The sequence below is a fragment of the Panthera pardus genome, unplaced genomic scaffold, assembly GCF_024362965.1.
Source record: "Panthera pardus isolate Hobbes unplaced genomic scaffold, ASM2436296v1 HiC_scaffold_27, whole genome shotgun sequence".
Taxonomy (NCBI): Eukaryota; Metazoa; Chordata; class Mammalia; order Carnivora; family Felidae; genus Panthera; species Panthera pardus.
In genome coordinates, this window is record NW_026526843.1 from 46537268 (window position 1) to 46559663 (window position 22396).

Consider the following 22396-nt stretch of genomic DNA (forward strand, 5'->3'; position numbering starts at 1 on the left):
TGACTTTTTGAACTTATGACTTGACCCTTTACTCCTTATTTGGCTGCTGCTGGTGAATTGTTTTGGCTTTTATTTGTGTTTTCCCCCTAGATTTCCCTCAGCCAAAGAGAAATAACTTAATCATATTTTATATGATTGTTGAAAAGCAATATAATATGTAAAATGAGTAAATAAAATATGTAAAATGTAGTCCCCTGTAGCCTCACTGCTTCTGCCCCCAGCTATTATCATTAATAGTCATTACTAGTTTTGTTGTATGGACTATCATAACTGTCTAAATGTATAAATATGGATTGGATTCTTACATTTTCATTTCTTTTTTAAATTTTTTTTTAAAGTTTATTTATTTTTGAGACAGAGAGAGACAGAGCATGAACGGGGGAGGGTCAGAGAGAGAGGGAGACACAGAATTGGAAGCAGGCTCCAGGCTCTGAGCCATCAGCCCAGAGCCTGATGCGGGGCTCGAACTCACGGACCGCGAGATCGTGACCTGAGCCGAAGTCGGACGCTTAACTGACTGAGCCACCCAGGCGCCCCCATTTCTTTTTTAAAAAGGATCATACTACATACATGTTAGTAAATGATAATAAATGAAAGAGAAAGAACTTTGAAAACTCCATAATATAGATAATCCAGTAGAAAATTGGCAAAGTATTTGAACAGACATTTTTCCAAAGACACTATATAGATGTCAAATGATGCTCAACATCTTTAATTATTAGAGAAATGCAAATTAAAATCATAATAGGATACTACTGTATACCCACTAGAATAGCTAAAATTAAAAAACAGACCATACCAATTGTTGGTGAGAATGTAAAACAACTGGAATTTTCATACACTGCTGGTGGGAATGTGGAACAGTACAGCCACTTTGAAAAACAGTTTAGTAGTAGTTTACTTAAATGTGCACTGCCTTGTCATTCAGCCATCCTATTCCTCAGTATTTACTCCAGAGAAGTGAAAGCGTATTTCCATGCAAAGACTTGTACATGAATATTCATAGCAGCTTTATTTGTAATAGCCAAATGCTGGAAACAACTCTACCAATAAGGTAAAGGGATAAATTGTGGCTTATTTTTACAGTGGAATACTACTCAGCAATGGAAAGGAATAAACTATTGATACAAACAACAAAGAGACAAAAAACAACAAACAAAAAATAGAAGCTATACTGTATGATTCTACTTATATAAAATTCTAGAAAATGCAATACAAATTTTAATGGCAGAAAGCAGATCAGCGCTTTCTGTCTGGGGTCAGGTAGGGAGTGAGGAATGGATTATGAAGGAACAAGAGGAAGCTTTTAAGAGTGATAGATGTGTTCACTAACTTAATTGTGGTAATGGTTTCACAAGTGTCTGTATATGTTAAAACTCATCAAATTGCACACTTAAACATGTACAGTTTATTTATGTCAGTTATAACTCAAGGTGTAAATGGAACAATCACAGAAAAATATAACATCGACATCTTTCCATGTCAGCACTAAGGGTCTGGCTCATTCTTTTTGCTATCTGTATGGTGTTTCCACACAGCTTTGGGTGGGTGACTCATCTGTTCTAGGTGATGAGGCCCCCTTCTTCCTTTGTGGATAAGGATAAGAATGGCTTTTATTTCCTGAATCTGATGAACACATCTGACATCATCGGTCAGAATGTAATTTCTGAAACCTGCTGCTTCTGGATGTCTATGACCTCTTGTCTCATTGGACCCAGAAGACTTATTTACCATAAGCATGGAAGCAGATTAAGTGGCCATAAATGATCTTTGCCATAAAATTATGGAGCCGCAGAGGTAATCAAATTCAGCCCTCTTATTTTTACAGAAAAGAAAGCAAGATAAGTGATTTACCTGAGATTATACAGATAGTTAGAGCCCAGGACTCCCATCTCTTAGTCTACTTTTTACTGCACAGATGTCAATAATTGCCTTTTTTCCCCAGGGTTATTTGTATCATCTGTGAGTTAGTACATATTAATCTTTAGGAAAAATACAAGCAGAAAACACACTCCATGAGTTATTGTTCAACTACCTCTCTAGAGGAATGGTTCCTCTTTGGGTTCTTTATTCTTTGGAACAAAGGGGGAAAAAGAATGATTCTAAAGTAAAAATGAAATCAACTTCCCTGCTGTGCCTTAGACTATAAAGCTAATACATCTCTCAAGAAATGACTACTGTTTCATGCACACCCTAGGATTTCAAACCCTGCTGTTTTCATGAACTTATTGCAAATATCATGTGATAACCTGGAAAGTTTATTATTTACTGCCTAAAACATTATAGATTCTGGTTACTTTGTTCTTTGTTCATTTAATAGTTCACTCATTTTTTAAACAAATATCTATGAATGCCTACTATTTGCCAGGCACCGTTTTAGGCAGTGGGATACATTGGTAAATACAATAAAGTCCCTTGCTTGTGGAGCTTAGATTTGGGGGTAGATGGACACAGACAATAATCAAATAAATATATCATATCAGATGTTGACAAGTGCTATGAAGAAAATGAAGTAGGTTAAAGGGATAGGGAGTGCCAAGAAAACGTGTGTATATATGCTGTTTCACTTAGGGTAACCAGGGAAAAGTCTTAATAACAAGGTGACATCTGAGCAAAGACATGAAGCAAATGAGGGAGGAAGCAATCCCTGGGAGTACATGGGGGGAGTGCACTGTGGGCAGAGAAAGCAGAAGATATAAGGACCCGAAGGTGAGTTTATATTTGGCACATTTAGGTAATCTGGAACTGAATGGGCAAGGGGAGAACAGTAGGAGACGAGGACAGAGAAGGGATTAGAAGCAGATCATGTAAGACTTTGTTGGCACCTGTAAGGACTCTTTCAGTCCGCATGAGGAGGAGGACTCTGAATGACGTGATCTTTTTCTCTTTGTTTAAACTGAGGTAAAATTCACATAACATACATTAAGCAGTGGCTCCCCATTTTCTCCAGTCTCTAGTCTGCTTTCTAGAGACACCAGATTTGCCTATTCTGGGTCTTTCATATAAATGGAGTCATGCAAAATGTGTCTTGCTTATTTCACTTAGCATAATATTTTCAAAGTTCACTCATGTTGTAGCATGTATCAGAAGTTTCTTTCTTTTTATTGACAGTAAAGTTTCATTGTATGAATATACTACATTTTGTTTATACTTTCACCCATTGGTGGACATTTACACTGTTTCAACCTGTTGGCTATTATGAATAATGCTGCTATGAACATTCATGTACAAGTTTTTGTGTGGACATATGTTTTCAGTTCTCTTTGGTATATACCTAGAAGTGGAATTGCTGGGTCATATGGTAATTCTATATTTGGACTTATATGTTAAAAGCTCATTTTGACTGCTGTATTGAGGATAGATTGTATAGGGACAAGGGTAGAAATAGGGAGTTCAGTCAGGAAGCTATTGTGATCATCCAGTAGCTAGATGGTGGTGGTTTGGACCAAAAGTAGTGGTAATGGGGGATGAGAACTGGTCAGATTCTACATACAATTGAAGATAGAGCCAAGGAGTGCCTGGGTGGCTCTGTCAGTTAAGCATTCGACTCTTAATTTTGGCTCAGGTCATGATCTCATGTTTCATGAGTTTGAGCCCTGCGTCAAGCTCCACACTAGCAGTACAGAGCCTGTGTGGGATTCTCTGTCTCCCTCTCTCTCTGCCTCTTCCCTGCTCATTCTCTCTTTCTCTCAAAATAAATAAATAAACATTAAAAAAAGAAGAGAGAGCTAAGAGTATCTGCTAACAGATTGTATTTGTATTGTGAGAGAGTAAGGAGAGTAAAGGAAAATTAAGATCCTTGACCAGAGAATGAAAGGAGGAAGTTGTCAGTTGATGAAATTGAGGGGATAGCAGATTTGGGGGAGGATTAGGGCCTTAATCTTGTACTTGTTGTCTTTGAGATATCCAAACAGAGATGTGAAGTAGGCTATTGGAAATACCAGCCTGGCATTTGAGTGAGAGATAAATTTAGGAATTATTAGTTTATAGAGGATATTTAAAGCCATGAGACTAGATGAGATCATTTAGGGATAATTCTAGATATCGAAGAGAAGCAGTCTAAGGAATAAGCCTGGACATAATCCAAAGATTAGAGGTTTAGGAGATGAAGGACCAGCAAAGGAGCCTCAGAAAGAGACCCCAGCAAGGTCAGAGGACCAGGAGAGAGTCATGTCCTGGGAGTCAAGTGAAATTAGTTGAGATTCTTGAGGAAGAATGATTTTTCCCCTTTTCTTAACTGCTCTCACAAATTCCTTGAGTCCCAGGAATTGTGTTCTTCCCTTTAGAGATGAGAACTGCTGTTTTGAATGCCCATTCATTAAGCCGAGAAAGAATTCTGGTCTTCTGAATACTGTCTTTGAAACATACTGGTTATTTATGTGTATACATTAAGCCCCACTGAGAACATTCGGTCAACCAATATATGAGTGCCCCCCTGTAGGGTAATTTCTCTTCTAGGAATTGGGAACACAGTAGTGAATAAGATTTGTAGTCACTGATCTCACAGAACTTAGTCTAATGGAGGAGAAAGACATTAAATAAATCATTTGCTTAAATTATTGAATAAATTAAATAATTTGAAAGACATAAATAATTACATATGTGATGACTGCTACCAAGAAATCAGGGTGCTTTAGGAGCATATAAGAAGGTTACTAATCTAGACTTGGAGTGGGGGCATAGTCAGAGAGACCTAGAGGAATTGACATACAAGGAGAGACCTGAAGAAGGAGTTGATTTAGCCAGGTGAAGAAAAGTGCTCATCGTACAAAGAACATCCCAGGAAGAGACAAGAGTAAAAGGGAGAACTTTGGCATGTTCAAGGAACCAAAAGAGCTTAATCCTTCTGGAAATGTAAAGTATAAGGAGAGGTTGAGGGTGAAAGATGAGTCTGGAGAGGTGAGCAGGGGTCAAAATCATAAGGATTTTCTTACCCTGCTGAGGAGTTTTAACTCAATTCCAACAGCAACGAGGAATTGCCAAAAAGTTTTAAAAGTATATACTCAGATATTTATCTTAGGAAGATCGCTTAGGCTACCACTGTGAATGGGTTGGAAGGAAGCTTGACTCCCAGCAGGAGAGCCCACTTTCTTTACACATTGGCTCTTGGTTTTTATTCTAGCGTGCCATTTGAAGTCCCCAAGCTGAAAAGTGGAAAGAGTGCACTGGAGACTGAGAATGAGAGTCTGGATAGCTACACTGCCGACTCGGATAGCATGTCAAGGTGAAACCCCTACGAGTCTCTGCACTTCTGCTCAACTGAAGTCTCCATTTTGTTGTCCAGCTCAGGATACATGGGTCCTGTGCCTTCAGTGTTCCTGACTTCTGTCCTCAGCAAGTCAAATGAAGTATTTTCTCTGACCTTGCCACACGTTTGTCAGTAGTACATTTACTGTTGGCTTTGAGCACAGCCTTCTGGAGCATGCTAACTTCCACAGGCTACTGCATCTTGGAGGAGTCTTCCTGGACCAGTAGCAACTGTCCCTGCTGTCCCTTAGGAGGGGGGGATTGAGTGCTTATGTTTGTGCAAAGTTGCTTATCTGATTGTTTGCATTCCTTCAAGGTAAATCAGATGTGAAGTTTACCTTCTGGATTTGGTTACTACAATCACCCCAAGCCAGTGGATCTCCTTCCATAGAGCTTCCATAGACGGGGAAGGTGAGGACGTGATTTTATTATAACTTCTATATCTACCTCCAGGAGAGACTCTCTGGATAAATCTGGACTCTTTCCAGAATGGAAGAAGATATCTGCACCCACATCTCAAGTAGAAAAGGTAAGCTTTAGGTATTGGTCGGTTGGGGTCTCTCTCTCTCTTCTCTCTTTCTTTCCCTTCTCAGGAATAGTTTACATCAAGAATTCAGTTAAATGAATTTTAGTTCAGATTCACTTGGGAGCATTTAAGGTTTGGTTGAAACATGTGAGAAAATAGGTTTTGTACTACTTCCTAGGATTAAATTCCTAAGATTAAATTAATCTTTCCTTTAACTTTGCATAATTTAGCAAAAGTCTGAGCCTTATTTTTTTTATAAAATTTTTTAACATTTATTTATTATTGAGAGACCGGGACAGAGCATGAGCATGGGAGGGGCAGAGAGAGGAGGAGACACAGAATATGAAACAGAGTCTGAGCCTTATTCTTAAGTCAATTTTTTCCTTATTCATCCTCCACCTACCCAGCAGTCCTTTTCTATTTCCTGGCCCTCATTCCTTCCTAGGAAACTCAGCCTGGGGGTCAAAATGCAGTATCAATTGATGAGGGTGAAATGATATTTAAGAAGAACACCAGAAAAATCCTCAGGCCTTCAGGTAGGTGTCCCTTCATGGCCTTAGAGATTGAAGTTCTCAATACCCTGGATGGGTTCTTGGTACGGAGAAGAGTACGTTTCTTTTGATTTGGGTTTTTGCTCTTCCACTCAGAATACACTAAATCTGTTATTGATCTTCACCCGGAAGATGTGGGACATGAAAGTGGTTCCTTGGGAGACAGAAGCAAATCTGTCCCAGGCCTCATTGTAGATATGGTAAGTACCTTTGTATTTCACTTGTCCACTCTATGAAATTTTATAAATCTAGAGTTGAACTTAGTACTTGATACTCTTAATAGACCTAATTCTTTAGGAAAGGGCAACATGAATCTTTATTGTAAAGTAAATCTTGTTGCTGAATTGCTTAAAGAAAAATACTGTCTTCATTGTCTCTTTCATCTTCAAATACATTGCTTGATATATAGTTGGGGTTCAAATAAATACTTATTTTGATTCAAATGTAAAGGGGTGGTTGGGTTGGGCAGACAAATGAGAAAGAGATATTCTTATTGTCTTTAAATTTGAGAAAGATGGTTGGAATATAGTTTGGAAACCTGAAATGGGAGACACAAAATAAGGATATGTGCATGCCTGTGTACATGACACCTCAGAGTTTAGCAATAATTATGGCTCCCACCAAAGGAAGTTCATTAGTCTTTGAACTTTTTCTCATTTTATTAACCCTGAATCTATATTTATTGTTCCAGGAAGAGGAAGAGGAAGAGGAAGAAGAAGACATTGACCATCTGGTGAAGCTGCATCGCCAGAAGCTAGCCAGAAGCAGCATGCAAAGTGGTTCGTCCATGGTAAGTTCTATTGGTTCTGTGGCTATAGACATGTTTGGGTACCAGGAATGAAGGAAGTATCTCTCTAGAGCAGAGTCAGGACCTGGGAATCATCTTAGTCACTCTTTCCAGGTAAGTGAGATACATTTGTTTATTCATATCCTCAGTTTAGATAATAGTTGCTTAGTGCACAGCTAGGTGATTTCCCTCAGCCTCTGCCCTGGAAGTAGTTAGGTAATTTGGTAATTAGGACTAGAGACATTCTTTATCACAGCTTTGTGAACAGTAAACCATAACTTCTCCTCTAAAAAGGTAACAGGCCATGAAGTGAGCAAGATAATATTTCTTCATCAGAGCCCACTCCAAATCTCACACTCAAAAGCATTGTTAGGGTGCCTGGGTGGCTCAGTTGGTTAAGCATCCAACTCTTGATTTTGGCTCAAGTCATGCTTTCATGCTTTGTGAGATTGAGCCCCGTGTTGGGCTCTGCGCTGACAGCTCAGAGCCTGCTTGGAATTCTCTCTCTTCCTCTCTCTCAAAATAAATAAATCAACATTTAAAAGAAAAAGAACATTGTCATGAGGGGACCCTGGCAGGGTTAATTGGCATCAGGGTATGATTAAGGAGTAGCAATACAAATCAAAATCATAAAGTTAAAGGGACAGTTAAGAATTAGGGCCTAGTTCTGTCAGAAGTACAAAGATTAGTGTTTAGGGGACACAGAGTCAGGAACCAGAGTGATTAGGGTTTTTTTCTACTTACACACAGGAATAGAATGGCAGGCTTACAGAGATGACTACTACCTGAGAGGTATTTTCACCTCTGGTGGGATTCCTGCCCCCCACCATTCTTACAGAATCACTTTTTCTATAGGTCTTGATAGGGATATGGTGGGTAAAAGAAACCCAAAGATAATTGAGACACTTTGTTTTAATGAGCAACTGACCCCCTCTAGCCAACATTTTAGTGTATATAACATATTAAGACCATAGTTTCCTCCTACCTGTACTCCTTGTCTACCTTCTGGGACAAGTGAAAACTAAAAATAAAATTTATAAAAAACAGGGAAGAAGAGAGACAGAACATAGATGAGCCAAGAACTGATTATTAACCTCAATAATTATGAGTGTGCTACTAGGCTGTCTCATGCTCTGAGTACAAGCCTGTTGGCAGTACTGGCTTATAGCAGGGGCTTCTGAAGCTTTTGTTTTGTTCCGTGACTGTGGCTTTATTTTGAAGGAAGATGTGAGCAAATGTGGGAGGGGGAGTATGCCTTTACCAGATGTTTGTGGGTGCTTTATCTTCAGAGTACAATTGGCAGCATGATGAGTATCTATAGTGAAGCTGGCGATTTTGGAAACATCCTTGTGACCGGCAAGATCGCCTTTTCCCTCAAGTATGAGCAGCAAACACAGACTCTGGTCATCCATGTGAAGGAGTGCCACCAGCTGGCCTATGCTGATGAAGCCAAGAAGCGCTCTAACCCGTGAGTGCTTCTGGAACCTGACCGATGCTCTGAGATGAGAGCTCAGACCCTGGGATCTATGTGGGCATTCTTGAACTGAAGTTATCACTTCCTGGGCAGACAGGGAGGTGTGACTGACAGTGATTAGGAGAGATATGGGAGATGGACCAGGACTGGGGAAATACAAGAAGGACATGTCTAAGAGGACTTGATGTGACATTTTCATTTCATCATGGCATATGTATATGGAAAGCAGAGAAGTGAAGAACGGGCTTCAGAAAAGACAACAAATGACTCCGTTCTCTCCTTGGTCTCTAGATATGTAAAGACTTATCTTCTGCCTGACAAGTCCCGCCAAGGAAAAAGAAAAACCAGCATCAAGCGGGACACCATCAATCCGCTATATGATGAGACCCTCAGAGTAAGTATCTAGACCCTGGGAGTAGAACTTGCCCTGTCTTATGGGCTAAACTGTGGCAATTCCTCTGCTACACAGCTGGTTGACATGGCTTTCAGTGGCCATGTCTGTTTCTGAAGATGCACCATGGGCATCTGTTCATATACTAACTTCCCAGAGAACAAAGGTGATCTGGCTTTCTTGGATTGTTGTGAAATCAGAGGTTCATGTGACCACAAATATTTTAAAAAGTTATTTTGGATCAGGAGTTTCTGTGGCAATCCTTTTTGAATGTTCCATTGTTCTTTCATCCAGTCAAGGAAAAATTAATTTTCCAGGTCCTTCCATAGAATAGGGTAGGTATTTGTGAAATGGGGTAAGTGGAGGCTTTCATGAAGGAAACTCAGAATTCTTAGGGATTAAAGTAATTTGGTATTCAGGATTATGGACTTTGGGTATGGTTGCTCAGATTTTTGAATAATCTTTTCTGAGGAATTACCACAAACTAATCATCCTGGGCTTCTCCTTTTTTTCGCAGTATGAGATCCCAGAATCTCTCCTGGCTCAGAGGACTTTGCAATTCTCAGTTTGGCATCATGGTCGTTTTGGCAGAAACACTTTCCTTGGAGAGGCAGAGGTCCAGATGGATTTCTGGAAACTTGATAAGAAACTGGATCATTGCTTGCCTTTACATGGGAAGGTAGTCTGCTTTCACAACTTACACAGTTGGCTCTGAGGTAGCATTGTCTACAGTGATCTCTGCTGGTACATATTGGTAGCGTCTTTGAATGTAATATTCTGTAGAGTTCTAGTGCACCCTGCTGGAGCTTCTGAGTTTGACAGTAATTTCAGATGCAATTGTAGACCAGGCAAAGGATGAAGCCATAGTTTTCCTTTGAAAAGTCTTTCATGTGTGTGCCAAGCTTTGCCTCATAACGTTCCAGAGTTTGGGCATATTCTAACATACTAACTTGCATCTTTTCTCCAAGCTAACCTTTTGGGTGTATCCTAATCTATACTCCTTTTCCAAGCTAATCTTTTTACTAAAGCAGTGGGAAGTAAAGGAATTCATGGAGATCTAATTATTGTGCTCTTTGTCACACAAGCCAGGGACAATTTTACTTTGGAGATGGCATCTCAGGCGAGAATATAGCAGTATGCATTGTAGTGCCTGGGATCTGAGTGCAAACCTGGATTTGAATCCTGGTTCTGTTATTTGCCAGCTGGGTAAGTTACCTCTCTTATAAAATAACTTAGGTAAATCACTTAACTTCTGTGAGTCTTAGTTTACTCATCTACAAAATGGAGATAACAGTGCCTGGCATATAATGGACATTCAGTAAGTTACTGTCATTCTGGTTAAGATAAGATTGCTAAAACAGAGTTAGGATTTCTTGATAATATGAACTGTTCAATGGAAAAGTTCCTTGGTAAATTTTTTTTACACCACCATTTTAAATGCTAAAAGTAGTATGTGTTACAGAGACTATCTTTGGAAAGATAGACAAGAAGCTAGTAGTAGTGGCTGCCTCTGGGAAGAGAGACTGAGATGAGAGAGCAGTTTAGTTTTCTCTGTATGCCCTTCCATGACGTTTGAGCTTTTTACCATGTCTACATATGTTGCTTAAGAAATTAAGAATAAAAGGATTTCTGTGCACATGGTTAAAAATGAAAACAACATAGAAGTGTATAAAAAGAAAAGTGCATTTCATTACCTAGAAATAAACACTGTTATCAACTACTTGGATATCTTCATAGAGATTTGGTATTAAGCAGCATGGATATAAACGTAAGGATTTATATTTTTTCCTTTTTATGCAAATAGGCTTATATGAACCTCATCATTTACATGTCTTGAGTGTTTTCATTTAACAATTGATTATTTATCATGGGCCTCTTTCTATGCCATCACTTTCATATCTATCTCATTTTCATTGCTGTCTAGTATTCTTTCATGTGCCTGTATAATAAATTGTTTGCTTTCTCTGCTGTTAAAACTATGCTGTAATATGTCTTGGCCTTCTTATGTGAATGTAACTATAGAAGAAATTTCTGGTGGTGGAATTGCTGAGTCAAAGGAAAAATACATGCAATATTTTGATAGCTACTGCCCTCCATGGAAAATATTAACAATGTTAAATCTGCCCGTTTAAATACTAATAAAAACAGGAAAACAATTATGACTAAACTATAGCACATTATTAGAAATTTAGAATTTCTTAAGCATTTGGCACACAAGTCATTCTCTCAGGGGCCTACAGTTGATATAATTATATTGGAAACATCACCATAAACCACTATGAAGCACTGCCAATAAAAGTGTCTTACATAAAAAGAAAAAAACTGCATTAAAATGGAGGCATTTGCTCTTAAAATATGCCACTGAAAAAATACACCAATTTCTAGCTAAGGCTGAATTCTAGTTTTTAAGAGTCTACTGAAGTTCACAATCTAGGAGTTAATAAATTCTGTAGACATTTATAAACATCAAAAAAGACTACTCCAGTATTACATAACTATTTTAACTTAAAACATTTTACATTTATTGTCTCTGATCTATCTTTACGTGCGTGCGTGCATGTGTGTGTGTCTCCTAGCAATCCATTTGCTCCCATTCAGTTTTCTCTTCCTGGCATCCACTTCCCTATTCTTTTGTATCTCTCCCATACACTAAACTGTGCATTCTGTGTATGTGGTACATTTTTCCAAACCAGTGGGGATTATGCTTTCCTGGCATTGGTATACTCCATGCTGAGGACCTTAGGTTAGTGGACCCCCAGCAAACACAGGCAGGTGACAGGGTACATCTAGTCTGCACCAGCTCACATTCTAGATACCAAAGCAAAAAGAAAAGAACCATGCCGAGAGAGCCAATAGAGGGAAGCAATTCTGCTACCAGCAGCCAAAGATAACAGGCCACTTGCTGCTCATTCCAGTCATTCATTCATTCATTCATTCACTCTTACATTCATTCAGTAAATATTTCTGGAGCATCTCCTGTGTGCCAGATACTTTGCTAAGTGCCAGGCATACTAGGCTGAGCAAAAATAGGGTGATTCCTGTCCTCCTGGCATTGAGGTTCTAGTGGTAGAGACAGCCATTAATCAAAAGTAATATAAATAAATATAAAATTGTAAATTGTGACATATTTAAATCCTTGCAGTGGAGCTCCCTCCACCTAGCCCTCAAATCTTTGCAAGCTCTCTTTAGAAAAAATTATTCTTTGTCTTTGAAAATCATATGAGTGATACATACCATTTTCTTTAAAAAGACACTGAAGATATACACACAATAAAAAGTGAAAGCCCTCTCTCCTTTCCCCAGTCCACTCCTCTCTGTAGAATAAACAAGTGTTAAGTTTGTATGTATCCTTCTGGGTTTTTCTATGCAGTGTAGTATAGTGATTAAAAGCATAGACTCTGGAGCCAATCTGTCTGAATTTGAATCCTGCCTCTGCCAATTGCTAACTGTATGACCTTGGCAAGTTACTTAACCTCTGTGTTCCATAACCTGTAAATGGGGATAATAGTACCTATCTCATAGGGACTGTCTTGAGGATTACACAAAATGATATACTTAAAGTACTTCTAACAGTGCCTGGCACATAGTAACTATTATACAAGTGATAATAATCATTATTTATATACATACATATTCACATGTACAGACATGGATATATTTTAATAAAAGTGGGAAACTTTTTATGCATTTCACTTTGCTGACTTAACAGTACACCTTGGCTATCTTTCTGAGTCAGCATGTATGGATTCCCTGCATTCTTTTTGATGATTGCATGCCATAATCTATATGCCATACATGGCATTAAAATCACTCATTTAACCTTTCCTATATCAATTGCCATTTGGGTTGTTCCCACTTTTTGGCTCTTACTAATGATGTTGATAGCAAGACTCTTCACCACGGTGTCAGTCCCTGTGAGTTTGCGTGGCAACTTTGCTGGAAGACCTTTGAGGGTATTTGGAATCTAGTAACTGTATCCCCAAATTAGCAAAATAGTGGGAATTGCGGAAGACTTTGTTGCTTCTTCTGCAGCTCCTTCTAAAGGAACTGCCTTGGAAACCTGTGGCTGCCATGGCCTTGGGACCCTGGATTGTATTCACAAGGTGGATTCTCTTACATTATGAAGCTGTTCTTAGGGCTAATTTTAGAATCTCCTCAGCGAGAGGTCTCAACAACTCCTGAGAAGCCCAGCTTGACCTGTCGGGTTTCCCTGTGTTTCAGATCAGTGCTGAGTCCCCGACTGGCTTGCCATCGCACAAAGGCGAGTTGGTGGTTTCATTGAAATACATCCCCGCCTCCAAACTCCCTGTTGGAGGTGACCGGAAAAAGAGTGAGTTTGGGGTGTGTGTGTGGTGGATTTAGCCCTTAGTGTTTTCTATGGGGTGTCTGTGAGATAGCGCGGTGGTGGCTAGCACTGTTGGAGAGACCAGATTGAGAGGCTCCCTGGATCATCTGCTGGGGAAGATTCCTTTACTGAGTAAGACTTTTCAGCAAGAAGGGAATATTTTAGGGTTAGCACTTTTTTTTTTAGGCTATTAAACTGACTTGAACTTGGTCCAGCTGTGGCAAGCTATTAAGAGGGCAGAATAGAACAGAAACTTCAGGGGTGAGAACAGGTGGTTGCCAGAGGTAGTGAAGTATGAGGGACAGGAAGGTCAAGGTTGAGGAAGAGTGAATCAACACACCAGGCATTGTGCTAGTGACTGTGGATATGTAGATGAATAAGACATATTTGTCTTCCCCTGAAGAGCTTAGTTTAGCAAGAAAGACAGACAGGAAAAGACCACCGATAATGGGAGTCCTGAATTCTCTTTGGTTATATGTGGGAGAGCTTCAAAGAGGAAATAAGGATGAAACTGGACTTAAGATTTTACCAGGAAGAAAAGGAAGTGGATGGGGTAGAAGGGCAGTTCCAGAAGAGATAGCATGAGCAAAGGTTTTAAAAAGGCATGGTAAATGCCTTTAAAAAGGCATGGTAAAGGGCTGTATGTAAGTGGTGAGGTAGTGAACTCCTTATTTCAGTGGCACTGGAGTTACAGGAGTGGGGCTGGAATTGTTGATGAGGCTGGTGCCTAACTGAAACAGGCTTTGAACATAATGGTAAGGAGTTGAATTCGATCCATTTGTGCAATGAGAAGCCAGAGTTCTTAGAAAGATACCTGTAGCAAGGTCTAATCTATAGGACTTGGGGAATAAAAGAGATCCTCAAAAAGGGAGTGCAGAATGACTAGAGAAGAGAAGCAAGGACAACATTTTAAAGGATGAAGAGAGGAAGAAAAGCCAGTGAGGGTAGAGGGTTATTAGGAAAGATATTGAAGAAGAAAAGAGTGGAGTCGTCAATAGTATTGGGATATCAGGCCAAAGAGGATTGAGAAGACATGGTGCATTGGCATTAGGTTGAGTATTCAGTGGATAAGTGGAAGCAGAAGCCAGATTTCACCAGAAACTAGCCTGAGTGAATGAAGCAAAGAAGTAGAAGTAGTGAACATGGGCTCTTTCTTTCAGGATACTTGTTGGTGAAAGAAAGGAGAAACATGGAGGATAGTTTGAGAAGGCAATAAGGGTAAAGGGAGATTTTCTTTTAAAAGGATTTTTAAAAGAAGAAGAAGAAGAAGAAGAAGAAGAAGAAGAGGTGAGATTAGTGTATATTTAGACTGAGGGGATAGGACTGGTAGAGAAAGACATTAAAAATGGGAAGTGGGGATTGAAATTGATGACATCTGATGAGTCCTATGAAGAGGGCATGGGATCAAGAACACAGGTAGAAGAGTTCCCTTTTTAAAAACTCTTCAACAAATTTCAGGCAACTTTATTTCTCTAAACTCCCATTTTCTCATCTATAAAATAGGAATAATAGTACATATCTTATATGGTTGCTTTGAGAATTAAATGCTTAATGTAGGATCTGGCACATAGCCAGTTTTCTAAAAGTATTTGTTGCTGTTGTCCTTATTAATTGAGCACCTGTTGGTTGCTGTCAGGCACTGTGTTAGGTCCTAAGACTCCAAGTCAGATGTGGTCCAGTTGTCACGAAGCTTGCTGCCTTTAGGGGCAAGGGATGGAAGGTGCTATGTAGATAAAGATCAAGACAAATCTGAAGGTGTAGGGGCTCACTTGCTATGGCTGACATCCCTTACAGGTAAAGGTGGGGAAGGGGGAGAGCTCCAGGTGTGGATCAAAGAAGCCAAGAACCTGACGGCTGCCAAATCAGGAGGGACTTCAGACAGCTTTGTCAAGGGGTGAGTCCCTGGACCAGCATCAAACTAACCAGTTCTAGGACAAGAGAGCTAAGAGATGAACCCAATTTAACCTTTCTCTGTGGACATTATCCTTGTATATCCTACCACCTCCAGCAACCAACTTTGCTCCTGAAAATAGGTAACAGCAAAGCCTCCACAGCCACCTTTGTACTGGTCTAAGCTCAGTTTGGACTGTGACATAGTGTGGATTTCCAAAGAGGAGGGTGGTAGATAGGCTGGACTTTCCCTCTCTTATACACTTATGCTTTTAATTAATCCTGAATAAAAATCTGTGTCCCCTGACTGTTAAGATTTAGGAACTCAGGACTTTGTTCTCCACAATATTTCAACAATGCCAGCTTTCCCCAAATTATACATCACCCCAGTGACTTTTAAGGTCTCTTGAAAATCATGTTTGGCTAGGCCTATAGTTATTACTATTGATTTTATTTAAAGAGAACCTCGTCCAATAGAAATGGAATCATGAGCACTGAGTGTTATATGTAAGCGATGAATCACTGGGTTCTACTCCTGAAGCCAATATTACACTGTATGTTAACTAACTTGAATTTAAATTAAAGAATGTAAAAAATAAATAAAAAAGAAATAAAGAAATGGGATCCAATATCTAACACCCATGTCTGGTAGAGTGTAGATAACAGTTTACTATAACATTATGTTAATTTTCTCTCCAGGTTAAAGGAATTGAATCAGGTGAATGATCTAGTGGAGGTAGTGAGAACTCTGCTTCAGCATATTCAAAGGAGGGAGTGTGTGTACTCGGATCTGAATGTTGACTTACCTGCCTGGGCTAGCTAGGGAAAGGGGAATTTAGATAGAAAGTTACTTGCCAGGTTTGAGTAGGTTGTTGATTACTCCCCATCCTCTGCCAGATACCTCCTTCCCATGAGGAACAAGGCCAGTAAGCGTAAAACTCCTGTGATGAAGAAGACTCTGAATCCCCACTACAACCATACATTTGTCTACAATGGCGTGAGGCTGGAAGATCTACAACACATGTGCCTGGAACTGACTGTGTGGGACCGGGAGCCCATGGCCAGCAATGACTTCCTGGGAGGGGTCAGGCTGAGTGTTGGCACTGGTGAGAGCCTCTCCCCCACCCTGACTATTTTAAAGGCCTCTTATATATTTCACTCCTACTATACCCAGCCCCCTTCCTTCAAAGCTCCTCTATAACAAGAGTTGTCTTCTTTCCTTTCAGTTAACCTTTGGGCAATATTTACTGAGTGCCTACTATGTGCAGACCTAGGGGAAGGCTGAGCTCATGCACTGTTACCTGTACAGATAAATGTGACCCTGATGGCCAAGAATGCCATCATCCTACCACCAAAAAAGTCTAAAAACCTACCTGTATCTGTACTTATAATTTCCATCTTCCATTGTGTTATAATGAAAGAAGGGTCCTTTCTAGCAAAGGCCAAGCTCTTTCCAAGTGTTCTGGATCACACCCTCACCTTCCTAACCTCACTTCTGGAATCTCTTCTCTCTCCTGTCTGATCACTTGCACTCTCTCTGCCTCCCTCCTGGAAGTGAACACAGATAAGCTCTGGTATTTCCAATATTAAGAAACAGAAGTAAATCTTTTATTGACCCCACATCCCCCTTCTAATTTCTTAAATTGTCTCTACTTCCTCACATCTCTTTTAGTGCTCAATCCACTGTGATCTGGCTTCTGTCTGACCACTTCACTGAGCAATTGCTCATGACAAAATTTTGTTTTCATCTTACAAGAATATTCATGCTATTTAGCATAGCCGATCACTCCCATTTTCTTTTTTTTTTTTAATTTTTTTTAATGTTTATTTTTGAAGGAGAGAGAGACAGAGTGTGAGCAGGGGAGGGGTAGAAGAGAGGGAGACACAGAATCCAAAGCAGGCTTCAGGCTCTGAGCTGTCAGGACAGAGCCTGACATGGGGCTCAAACCCATGAACTGTGAGATCATGACGTAAGTCAAAATTGGACACTTAGCTGACTGAGCCACCCAGGCACCCTAATCACTCCCTTTTCTTAAAATACTTAGCTTCTACTGATACTACACTTTTCTTTGTGGGTTTCCCATTCTCTACCCACTCTAAATATTGGTGCTTTTCAAGACTTAGTCTTGAATCCTCTTTCCCCTCTCTATAGTCTCTGCATGCCTGCAGCTTTTAATACTACTTGTATATTAGTAAGTCATACAAAGCATTTAACACAAAGTGTCTAGAATGATGTTTTTACAAATGTAAGCCGGGTCATATCAGTCTCCTGTTTAAAACCCTTCAGTGGCTTACTACTGTACTTTAGAAGGCAGTCCAAAGTTCTTGCCATTCTGACAGGCCCCTATAGATTCTGGACCCTTTGTTCCTTTATAATCCATCCTATATAACTCTCTTGCTTGCTCAGCCATGCTCCAAGCACAATGATTCTTTCTGCTCTCCAAATATACCAAGCTTATTACAATTTCACAATCTTTGCAATTATAGTTAACCTCAGTCAGGCTTCTTCCCATCTTTCAGAGCTTAACCCAAATGTCTCCTTGGACAGACCCTCAGACCACTCCATCTAAACAAGGCTCTGATCTAGGCACTACAGATCACCCTGTTTATTTACTTCATGACATATATCTCATTATCTGAAGTATCTTGACTTGCTTGTATATTTCCTGCTTTCCCTGTCCAAATATAAGCTGCCTGCAAGGCAGAACTTTTTTTGTTCACCACTGTATCTCCAGAGCCCAGAAGAGTACCTGGTATATAGTAGGCACTCAATACATGTTTGCTGAAAGAATGAGTGTACAAAAGAATAGGAATGAGGCCACATACAATCTGAACTCTAGTCCCTGAATCTACAGCTAGAGAAAAAGGTGTTCAGCTGCTGCTGCTTCCTTTTTTTTTTTTTTTTTTTTTTTTTTAATTTTTCAGTTAAGTTGGCAATAACAGCAGGGAAGTAGCTCTGGCATGAGGTGTCAGACACTTAGAGCTCTGTAATGGCCCCAGAATAAGAGGTCTGAAGCTACCATGTGCTGTTTGGAGTCCCATTTCATCAACTTGAAGTCTCCTGATAGAGTCTCAAGAGCACAGAAATAGATTTTCAGGGTCAACAGGGAGCAGTTTACAGACTGTTGTCCCAGCAACCTATCTTCGTAGCACACTGTCTTTTACAGGATGGCTACCCTTGCTGTATAACCCTTCTTTTCTGGTAGGCTGTGGAGTGGGTTCCCTGTTCAGCTTCTTCTGGTGTTTCTCCTCAGGGATCAGTAATGGGGAAGTGGTAGACTGGATGGACTCGACTGGGGAAGAAGTGAGCCTGTGGCAGAAGATGCGACAGTACCCAGGGTCTTGGGCGGAAGGGATTTTGCAGCTCCGTTCCTCGATGGCCAAGCAGAAGCTGGGCTTATGAGCCCCTGTCCTTCTATGCAGGTCTCGCCCTGTCCAGGGCAAGTCAGAGGAAGCGAAAAAACCAAGAGCAAAGATTTATATTTAGTGTATGTATGTGTGTGTGTGTGCATGTGTGTTATGTATGTGTGTGTAATAAACATATATTTCTACAAATCTCATTATGTTAGAGTGATGAAGGTTTGTTCCTCTTTTTAAAGCAGGCTCAAGAATAAGGGTCTGTTTAAAATGTTTTCATTTGTGCATAATCTAGTATATTTCCAGAGTCCATTCTTTTATCTTTATGATGTTTAATTAGCTTAAAAATCCTTTAAAACAAGTTTTTATCTCCTGTGTTGCAATTCTTTTCCTACTTCCCCAGGAAGCCCTGGCTACCTTTGGCATTTGTATAGGTCTGAGGCCAGGGCTCTGGGAAGCAGGGTTGGGTTACTAAAGACAGGAGAAGATGGGAGAGAGGTGAGTAGGTCTGCCCTTTCCTTTCCAATTTATGTTTTGAACTCTATTTTTACCTTGACATATTTCTGGAACTTGGTTTTTAACTCTTATTGTTTTTAAGCAATTTCCATATTACTTTGGTCTAATTGTTTTCTTTGAAATGCTAATAAAATTCCTGTTTCTTCAAGCTCTATACACCTTCCCTAGACCTTTAGGGGACCCTTACAATGGAGCTTCTTTAGAAAAACACTTTAATTAGATAGTGACCTTTTGACTGAATCATGGACATGTGCACAATGGCTTCTCAGTGGTCTCATAGGACCAGAATGACTGACAGTGAAATGTCTCCCAGCCCATGCTGGATCTTTGCATTTTATACAGATACAGCTGTTGTTGGACAGCTCCTCATTTCTCTAATAAAAGACAAGATATCGTCACTCTCATATACCACATCTTTCTTAGCATTTGTGTCTGCAGTGTGGTACCACATAGAATATGATGGACATACCATTACACCAGCCAGAATAGCCAAGTACCATCTAAACTGGCCCAGTGTTTCTCCAGACTGGGCACGGTTAGGGCTCCAAGAGAATATGTTCAGAGAATCTCCCAGTTATTCTGACTTCCTTCGTGAAGTGGTTTCACTTTCTATTTTTTCTGTTGTTTCCTGTACTTGACCTAGATGTAACATGGGTGTGGTGTGCTGAGACCTTTCTAAGAAGGGTCTGGTGATCTAAGGTTCATTTTCTGAAACTCACTGTACCAAACTGACCTTGTTATTCTTGCAACAGTATCTACACAGAGTTGTTTGTAAAAGGAGTCTATACTGGAGAAGAAATCCCTTTTGGTAGAGTCTGCTAGCTGACTCTCCTATAAGGCCACTGGACTAGGGGTGGCTGCAGTGGTTTCTATTGTACATGTGAACTGAATAGAGGAGTGTTTTTAAAAGATTTGGTGTGGGTGTGGATTAATATTGTAACAGAAAGCATCATTTGGGATCCTGGGCTGTAACTTGCTCCTTTGTTCTCTACCCCCTGAAATGTATGTGTGCTTCAATAAAGCTTTTTCACCTGTCAAATGTTTACATTTGTTAGTTCTGTAGATGCTTTTCTTTCTGATGTCGTCACTTACTGTTGTTGCTGCTCAGTGGATTGAAGGAGAAGAACCAAAGTGACAAATGCCCTTCCTTAACCATTCTGTGCATATTGAAAGAAAATTTCCCTTTCCCTACATTGCTACCTGATACCTCTGCCAAGCTCTGATCCATTGACCTTTGTGTTTGGTATCTATGGAGAGAACTGAGAATTCTTCTTAAAAGTCGCATCACCTTTCTTTCTCTCTCAAGTACCAAGGGAACTTTTCCTTTAGCTCTGTAGCCCCGTACCACGAGGAAGGACAGAGATGTGCACAGGGGAAGGAAGATGTTGTTTGCTGTGTTTCTTTCTGGATCCTTCAGTATTTCTAGGAGGTGGGACCTTTTTTACCCTTTGCTCCTACTATCATCATTTAGTCTTGAGAAATGATTAACACATATGCTAAGCAGCATTAACAACTCAGGCAACAACAGACGTTGGCGAGGATGCAGAGAAAGAGGATCTCTTTTGCATTGTTGGTGGCAATGCAAGCTGGTGCCACCACTCTGGAAAATAGTATGGAGGTTCCTCAAAAAACTACAAATAGAACTACCCTATGACCCAGCATTGCACTACTAGGTATTTATCCAAGGGATATAGGTGTGCTGTTTTGAAGGGACACATGCACCCCCATGTTTATAGCAGCACTATCAACAATAGCCAAAGTATGGAAAGAGCCCAAATGTCCATCGATGGATGAATGGACACACACAATGGAGTATTACTCCGCAATCAAAAAAAAAAAAAAAAAAAAGAAATCTTGCTATTTACAACTACATGGATGGAACTAGAGGGTATTATGCTAAGCAAAGTTAGTCAGACAAATATATGACTTCACTCATATGAGGACTTTAAGACACAGAACAGATGAACACAAGGGAATGGAAGCAAAAATAATATAAAAACAGGGAGGGGGACAAAAATAAGAGACTCTTAAATATGGAGAGCAAATAGAGGGTTACTGGAGGGGTAGTGGGAGGGGGAGGGGCTAAATGGGTAAGGGGCATTAAAAAATCTCCTGAAATTATTGTTGCACTATATGCTAATTTGGATATGAATTAAAAAAATAAAATTTAACACACACACACACACACACACATACACATGCACACACGCATACTAAGCAAACCCATCTCAGGAATAAGGCCCCGGGTTAAAAAACCTGGGTTTCTAGGTAGAGCCCAAGTGACTTTTGACCTCTTGTGCAAAAAGGCATTAATATATACTGAATGCCTTTTTTGTACAAAGCTTTATGCTAGGCACATTATATATTATTCCTTAACTTCTCCAAGCACCTTATGAAGTAGGAAAATTTCCCTGTTTACAGGTGAGGAAAGTCAAGCCTACTATTATGCAACAGAGTTAGTATTTGAATCAAGGTCTGACTCTACTATGCTGCTTCCTGTGAGGATGTTCTATGCATTATGGGCAAAGGCTCAGAGGAACGGATGAGTCCTTTCTTTTAAAATATCTCAAAGGGAGGAGACCAGGAAGATGGCAGCATAGGAGGACGCTGGGCTCACCGCGCATCCTGCTGATCACTTAGATTCCACCTACACCTGCCTAAATAACCCAGAAAACCACCAGAGGATTAGCAGAACGGAGTCTCCGGAGCCAAGCACAGGCGAGAGGCCCACGGAAGAGGGTAGGAAGGGCGGCGAGGCGGTGCGTGCTCCATGGACTGGCGGGAGGGAGCCGGGGTGGAGAGGCAGCCCGCCGGCCAAGCAGAGCCCCCGAGTCTGGCTGGCAAAAGCGGAGGGGCCGGACAGACTGTGTTCCGACAGCAAGCGCGACTTAGCGTCTGGGAGGTCATAAGTTAACAGCTCTGCTTGGAAAGCAGGAAGGCTGGAGGACAAAGGGAGGGAGAGCTGCTGAGCCCCCGGACAACAGAGCTCAGTTTGGCGGGGAACAAAGGCGCTCGCCAGCGCCATCTCCCCCGCCCATCCCCCAGCCAAAATCCCAAAGGAAACCAGTTCCTGCCAGGGAACTTGCTCGCTCCCCGCAAACACCCAACTCTGTGCTTCTGCGGAGGCAAACCTCCGGCAGCGGATCTGACTCCCTCCCGCTGCCACAGGGCCCCTACTGAAGTGGATCACCTAAGGAGAAGCGAGCTAAGCCTGCCCCTCCCGCCCCTGTGCACCTTGCCTACCCACCCCAGCTAATAGGCCAGATCCCCAGCACCACAAACCTGGCAGTGTGCAAGTAGCCCAGACGGGCC

The 22396-nt window shown here is 40.7% G+C and overlaps 1 protein-coding gene across 10 annotated transcripts in view; it reads left to right on the top strand.

Moving 5' to 3' along the window:
* Positions 1–20123, top strand: part of SYTL4 (synaptotagmin like 4) — a 215233-nt gene extending 195110 nt beyond the window's left edge. For 8 of the 10 annotated variants that reach the window (XM_053891412.1, XM_053891414.1, XM_053891413.1 and 5 more), the window contains 12 exons: positions 5123–5224; positions 5701–5776; positions 6219–6309; positions 6421–6524; positions 7016–7114; positions 8401–8579; positions 8877–8979; positions 9494–9655; positions 13198–13306; positions 15116–15215; positions 16109–16317; positions 18466–20123. In XM_053891412.1, coding sequence (XP_053747387.1) covers positions 5123–5224; positions 5701–5776; positions 6219–6309; positions 6421–6524; positions 7016–7114; positions 8401–8579; positions 8877–8979; positions 9494–9655; positions 13198–13306; positions 15116–15215; positions 16109–16317; positions 18466–18614 — 1483 coding nt within the window. In that variant the 3' untranslated portion in view covers positions 18615–20123. The remainder of the gene's footprint in view (positions 1–5122; positions 5225–5700; positions 5777–6218; positions 6310–6420; positions 6525–7015; positions 7115–8400; positions 8580–8876; positions 8980–9493; positions 9656–13197; positions 13307–15115; positions 15216–16108; positions 16318–18465) is intronic. The other 2 variants (XM_053891416.1, XM_053891417.1) reach the window with 2 other exon arrangements.
* The last annotated feature ends 2273 nt before the right edge of the window (positions 20124–22396 follow it).